This window comes from Sphaeroforma arctica, assembly GCF_001186125.1.
Source record: "Sphaeroforma arctica JP610 unplaced genomic scaffold supercont1.1919, whole genome shotgun sequence".
NCBI classification, from domain to species: domain Eukaryota; class Ichthyosporea; order Ichthyophonida; genus Sphaeroforma; species Sphaeroforma arctica.
Window position 1 is genome coordinate 2,585 of NW_014038639.1, and position 7,609 is coordinate 10,193.

Consider the following 7,609-nt stretch of genomic DNA (forward strand, 5'->3'; position numbering starts at 1 on the left):
ATTTACTTTATTTATTATTTATTAGTTAGTATAGTATATAGTATAGTATATATATATATATATATATATATATATATATATATATATATATATATCTACCTATATCTGTATATATTTGTCTACGTCGATGCCGGTGTAGGTGTGCTTAAGTAGTTTATCCATGTCGCAAAAGTATAGCTAGTTTTCTTCGAGGTTTGTGCATAGTAAGGCAGCGTTCTTGTATTCAGCATTTCTTAGCGCATTATACATAAATAGGCCGATGTATGTGTTTTTTTGATGTTCCAGAGGTTTAGGTATGAGGCTCCGTGTTGTTTTGGTGTCATACAAGCTTGGCAAACATGTTACATTTACATTGTACTGTTTCAAAGGTAGGTATTGATGTAATAGAACGGCGCACCGGCGTAGTGATCGTGTTGAGCTATGTGTTTATTACGCAGTCTTGGGTTATTGGCTACTATGTACATTCCCTGCTGTCTTGTCTCTCACTCCAAATGAGTATACAACATTTTTAGAATAAAATGCAGTCCCTGTGACCTAATTCCTCGCATACTCAATCTCATGACCTATCTTCCTCTATGTACGTTCAACCCCCACCTTTCGTTCACTGCCATTTTCATGTATAGAGACCCACTTCTCCCTCATTTTATTCCTATTTTCTCACTCCGATTTGACGGTATAATTTAAAATCCCGAACATATCTTCAGACTCTATTATCTATCTTTGAGACTTTATATTCTGATACGTACACCTTAGCTCACCAATCTCTTCACTTTTATTTTTGCTACAAGCACACTCAACTCTCACCCATCAATTCAGTCTCTATTGGTTTGTGCATGTATTTCATCATTGTTTATTACCCAACACCGACAAACCCTAACACCTACCCTATCCCTGAATCTGGCAGATACGCGGAATCGGCGATGTATCGGTTCAGCTTCTTTGGTACACAGACCGTTGCGAAGGATGGCCTGACTCGTTGCGACCATGCGTCAGAAATGGCTGACCGCAAAAGGTTTCAAGGGAAAACCAGAGCATCCTCTCTGGTCACAGATGCTATGAAAGCACATGTATGTGCATGGGTCGTATGACTATGTGATGTGGTAATGCCATCTGTTAATGTCGTATGGTTGAAGTATTGTTTGTCCTTGTGTCAGTATGTACATGTGCACCTGTGGTGATGTTGATCAATGCGTCAGCTATGGTCTACTATAACATCTTTCAAGTGAAACCCATAGCATTCATTTGCCCGCGCTACTATTCAAGCACGGGTATATGTAATATAACAATTAGTCTTCCTGGAAATACTGAGCGTGCATCTGTCTGTGGGTGTGTACCTGTGGGGATGTTACTATATAGAATGCGTCAGCTATGGGTCGAAAAATGTTCCAGCGCGAAACTAATGTAAAGCTATCGACGAACGTTTGTGTGTCGTGTATTTCTTGTGTCGTACGTTATGTCATATGGCGATGCGAATTACTGAAATGTTGTGCGTGAGTCTGTTTGTGCGTGTGTACCGGTGGCGCGGCATGTATTAGATTTGATCGGTCTGTCACCACTGCAATTAGGACGGGATAAATCAGCTCTGGATATATATATATATATGTCTTTATATATGCCTTTATATATGTCTTCGTGTTTTTATTGTGTGTCTGTGTGCGTTTGTGTGTTTGAGTGTGAAAATGTGTTGAGCAAATGGTCGTGTCGTGTTATATTCTTATTCTTACTTTCTCACTGGTGTACAGATATCGCTGATGTCTGGTTTGCTTAACTTTGGGCTGCACAACTACATGCGTGGGGCAATGAATCTGCGCACCAGTTGGAAAGGCTTTGCGGAGATTTCCAAGCGCAAATTCACAGACGAGAACGATTCTGACCTCATGGTATGGGAGGGGCGAGAGTGGGGGGAGGGGGGGGTTGTACGGATATAGTATACGGTGGTTGTATTGGCTTGGCCAAGTATTGAAAGTGTCTATCTCATTATTCACGTACCCCCAGTCTTCTAGCATTTGATTGAGTTTAACGCCGCAGGATCAACCAGAATTGTTCATTGTCGTATAGTTGTGGTATTGAGGTTGCTGTATGTTGTAGTGCACACACCCATAGTCATGCCTGTGGGGTGTTTCTAATCCAATCATTCCACCTTTTTGGTTTGATGGGAAACCATTATGTATGTCGTACCTCCGCACATTCTAGTTGTCTGATACAAGACACAAATCAGATCAACTCAGACAGAAGTCTTACGGCACCCGATATTGGGCACAAATTCAAAATTCAAAAAAAAAATTGTCTAGAACAACACAAACCAGCCTATTTTATCGTATATCTGTAACTATAAATGAAAAACTACGTTTAACGACGAATCGTCTATACAATACGCACTATACAGCTTGCCCGGACGATGGGCTATACAGGAGTGTCGCAGTTTCTGTTCTTCATGTCGGTGCTCCCCAGTTCGGCACTCTTTATTGCGAAGCTCGCCGGATTCGAGGCGAATAAAGTGGAAGGTGTGTATGTGCATGCTGAATGGCCATACTATACCATATATCTTCTCTATACTCTAGTATTCAATAGTGTGTGTATTGTGGATTGCAGCTGCCCCCACCTTGCCGTTGGTGTTCCTAGTTTGTTCCTGTATATTTTAAAAGTGGCTGCTTTGGGCACGAACTGAGCACAAACGGGGCGGAAAGTTTGTGTATGTCGTTAGGTCGTACCTTATACAGTATCTTCTCGAAAATGTATTATTTAATTGCGTCTATATCGAGGAAAGTTGTGGCTTCTGTTGCTGTTAGTGCTCCTACTTTGTCTCCGTATATCGCAAAACCAGCTGCTTTCGAGGTGAATAGAACGGAAGGTGTGTGTGCCCATGTTTTATGGCCATACCCTACATCGAAGCTATTCGGTAGTATGGTATCAATTTTTGCCGACATGTTATTTTTGAGGATGTCACAGTGGCTGTTGTTTTTTGCTTTTTATTTTGCAAAGCTATCTGTTTTTCGACCCAACCAATCCGAAGAACACATATATATATATATATGTGTGTGTGTGTGTGTGTGTGTGTGTGTGTGTACATTCTATATAACTACTCTTGACATCGTATATTCTTCTTAGTAGTGGAATACGTCTGTGTGGTTTGATACATAGATCCAGTTTCTATTCTCCTTTCTGTCAGTGTTTAGTTGGGCGCGCGCTACGGTAAATCTTACCATATATGAGGTCAACAGAGCAAGATGTGTGCGAATCTAGACTGACCAGCATCAAGAGTTCAAATAATGTTGGTAGTTCGTGTTCTAAATATGTTTAGTGTTATGTGTTTCAAATATGCTTGGTAGTATGTTTTCTTTAGGGGGTAGATATGACTAGTAGTGTGCATTATAAGAAGGTAAATATGCTAAGTGGTATGTGTTCTAAAATATAGAATCTATGATACTGCGATTAAAATACCGAAAACGAAGCTAATTTACCATGAGTTTTGAATAGCTTTAGAGCTATGTTTTTGCCTAATCCGATTCCTACGCAAACACCAACACCTACCATACATGGAATTCGTATAGTATAAACTGAACAAATGAGACTATTTTTAGGATCACCACCATTCACTCATCTGCACAGAGTTGTAGACATCTATTCAGGTATCAGACTACGATATAAACTGTCTTGACTAAAAGTGTATATATCAGTACGCATATGTAGATGCATATTTGTATATACAAATGCATATGCATATGCATATGCATATGCATCTGCATATTCATATGTATATATATATATATATATATATATGTATATTCTCACAATCATTACCACACGTAGGTCTACGTATGGCCAATTCTGTGATGGACACAACCAACGATCTCATGTCCAAGCGGCAATCGTGTATGCTGCTGATACTCGAGGCCTTGATGCGTGCCAGCAACGAGTTTGACCCTGAACATAAAAAGGCACAGGAAGAAGCTGTACGCGTGCATGATATTATGGCAGAGGTGTGTGTGTGTGCATGTTTGTGTATGGTTTTAGCTAGGATTGACATGCGCTTGTGTAAGGATTCAATACTGAACCGCATGCAAGGACGTAGAGTAGAGTTTTTGAGTGTGTTTGTGTGTGATTTTGCTTTTGGCTGCGATTGGTATGTGTGAGCGTGTGTGCGAGTCTGCTATGAACTGAGATAAGTGGGGTACCTTCGTGTAGCTGTTTTCTCACCCCATGTGGTGCTGATATCTTAGAGATAGTATGCTTTAACAAAACGTCGTGCTTGTTACTTGCAAGGGTGTTCTGAAGCCTGCGCTACCCAGTAGGGTCTAGGTGGGTGTCTATTCATAGAGGGACAGGGGTGAACGGTGCACTCGTACCATATCTTCAATAGAATTTGTACACACGTTCCGTACCGAGCCTAGCGTTTGGAGTGTATGGTTCGTTCGCGTGCGTCGTGCTCGTGTATCGACTAACCTTAGTTTATAGTGGCCTTATCTGTGCCCATACTATTGCGGAAACGATTTTACTTTATTACGTAAAGCTGTGCATGTCAATGCGTTTTTGTGTCGATTTTAGCAGTTGAATCTAATCATATATATGCCTATAACGTGTCTCGAATCAAGCTGTTACAACTTTTCACCCGTTTACGTAAAACGTATATGTGAAACCGTTGACTAATACTCCTGCACCCACAGCATGGCGGGGGTGACCTCACCTTCATCAAATGGATCGGAACGCAAGTATGGCGTCGAACTGGACGTATCGAAGACGCGGCAATAGCCCTAGACCAAGTGGTTGAGAAGGCCAAGAAAATTGAAAATGGCCCTAATCTGGTGTTTAGGGTGCGGTTTGACCAGGCAACCATGCACTTCATTGAACAGGTCTGTGGTTGCCATGGGTATCCATGTGCGTGCTTTGTTGGGCGATTGGTGTTGTGTTATAGTACATTGGACTCATGGGTCCTTTCGATGCATGATTGGTATACAACGAACCTCGGAACCGATTGGCCTTGTCGCGCGATTTGCTGTCATTAGTCGAATGTGTATATGTATCGTCCTTCTGTATCTTCTGGTTTTAACATGACGGTTACCCCAAATAAACTTTCGCACACTCCTTACCATCTCAGGATTACGCTAGAGCGAAGGACTTTATGCTGCCGCTGATTGATAAGAACAGTACCTACACCTCCAAGACCATGACATGTGTGCTCATCGGCGCGTGTTGTGCGAACCTCGGGCTTGACAACCAGGCCCAGAATGCTTACAAGGTAAGTGCGTCCATGAGCTTTGGCGTACATTTGCCAGAGATCAGTGTCTAATTTAAATTACAACATGCATCATACAATTTTTTGTGAGCTCTGCCAGCATTTGCCACAGCTAGTGTCTAACGTAAATTACAACATCCATCATATGTGTGAGCTCTGTCAATATTTTGCCACAGATGGGGTCTAACGTAAATCTAACATTCATCATACAATTATGTGATATCTGCGAATCGTTTTACTACAGATGGTATCTGATGTGTATTACAACATCCATCATACAATTGTGTTATTTACGCGAATCGTTTTGCCACAGATGGTGTCTAACGTAGATTACAACATCCATCATACAATTGGGTGTGATTTCTGTAAATTGTTTTGCCACAGATGGTGTCTGACGTTGGGTCTGGAGGACGCATGGATGAGAATCTGAAATTAAAAGTTAAAACTCTGATGCGACGGAAATGCCAGAAATTGGTTGGCATAGAACTGACTTATGTGCTTGGATTTTATAAGGTATGTACGAAAATAGGCTAGAGAATCTCATGATGAATCGTCCAAGCACCTGTGTTTAATTGTAACGTGAATACGTATGCTGATTTACGTGAGCAGACGTTTATAGTGGGTACATAGGCATCTATGACTTCATTGACAAGTATGGTACTCTAGAAGATGGGGTGTGCATGTGCAACTGCTTACTAGGTCCCCATTCAACTCTCTATTACCTGAGGAAAGACAGATGTCTCTGCTCAAGGATAGCGTGTTTTGTGCTTATAGAACAAATTCAGAGATTATCTGCTTGGCGGTGTTCGAGGTTCTTGCATAGGCCACAGATCTGTCTTATCTCTTTGTCTCTCATGTCAGCCTTCAAAGAATATTTATTACTTGACAAAAAAAACACTATCTCTTGCATTGCATCTGCCTGTACACTTTGTCTCTGTGTGGGTATACAAGACGCACTTCCAACTGACGCATTTTCACTTTATGTGCCCGCCTCTACAACTAATGATCAGATTCTGTCCCTCGCGGATGTGGAGAAGTGTTTAGCGCAACTGGATGACTTCGAAAAGGAGATCGAAGGACATCGAACGGTAGTCGATGAAGTCAAGAAGGTGAGTCGGCTTTTGTGTTTGGGAAGGCACATGTAGCTGTGATCAGAGATGCAATGTCGGTGATTTTTCGAGATGGTCGTATCCTTTTGGCGTATAGAATGGATATCAGTGGCACGGGGCTGTACATGTTGTTGACGTAACCATAAACCCGATTCGGTCGTGGAGATAGATACGCATGTTGATCTGCTGCATGATAAGATTTTCTTTTCCTTTCCGAAATATTTTGGATTTGAACTTTGGCAAGCGTAAATTTTTTTTTATAAACCTCTCTATTCTGCACAATCGAAAGGTGAAAGCCTTTTTCGGGTGTATAGAACAAATTATAATCTTATCCAATATGTACGTTGCTATGCCGAAACACCTGTCCCTTGTTATTTGTTTATGAACTGTGCCGATCTAACTTTTTATTTCAACAGCATTTATATACAAAGTTTTCCCAATTCATATTCTGCTGTTTCTGTTCATCATTCAAACTCCCCCCCCTCCTCTTTTTTTGACCAGACGTCCAAGCACATGCTGCTGGTAGATGAAGAGATGGCTACTTGCTATCTGCTCAAAGGTGCATATCTGCAGCGCCTCCAACGTTCAAAAGAAGCGGTGGTCTACCTGAAGAAAGTGTGTGCGCGTTTAAGGCAATCCCAATTCTCGCCTTCTGATGCTACGTTTCCGCTGTCTTATACTGTGTACCTTTCCTACCATTGTGTTCTATTTAAGCGGTGGTCTACCTGAAGAAAGTGTGTGCGCGTTTAAGGCAATCCCAATTCTCGCCTTCTGATGCTACGTTTCCGCCGTCTTATACTGTGTACCTTATAGTGTTTTATTTGCTTGCTAAACTAACGTCTACATTAATACCCCAGCACCCAAACACCGTGATTGTTACTGCCGTTAAATGTACGCAATACGTTTTCCAGACTAATAACGCACCCCTCGCGTCCAATCCACAGGCTATCAATGTCTCCAACGAGCTCGCTAAAGAGTTGCGCAAGCGCAAGCGCATCGAACTGTACGACAACTACCACATGCCGTGTGCGCACTTTGAACTGGCAGGCATTGCGCTGAGTGTGGGCGATGCCAAGAACGGCAAAGCCCACCTGGATCGTGTGATGAAATATAGTGGATACACCTTCCAAAGCGGCATGGAGTTTAGAGTCAAGTTGATTCATAAGCACAGCATGCTGGACGACAAGCCGAGGCCGTCTGCAACTCTGACGGAGGGGTCGGACAATGCAAGTACGCCTGCTTAGAACCTGTTCGAAGTGGGCGATAT

The 7,609-nt window shown here is 42.0% G+C and overlaps 1 protein-coding gene across 1 annotated transcript; it reads left to right on the top strand.

Annotated features, from left to right (window-relative positions):
* Positions 1-950: 950 nt before the first annotated feature.
* On the top strand, positions 951-7,586 carry SARC_11855 (hypothetical protein; the record flags this gene model as incomplete). Its single annotated transcript, XM_014294051.1, has 10 exons — positions 951-1,067; positions 1,743-1,880; positions 2,387-2,504; positions 3,811-3,980; positions 4,665-4,850; positions 5,096-5,236; positions 5,618-5,746; positions 6,244-6,342; positions 6,844-6,957; positions 7,287-7,586. Coding segments are annotated over 10 exons (1,512 nt in total), but the record flags the coding sequence as incomplete, so codon positions are not given.
* Positions 7,587-7,609: the final 23 nt, after the last annotated feature.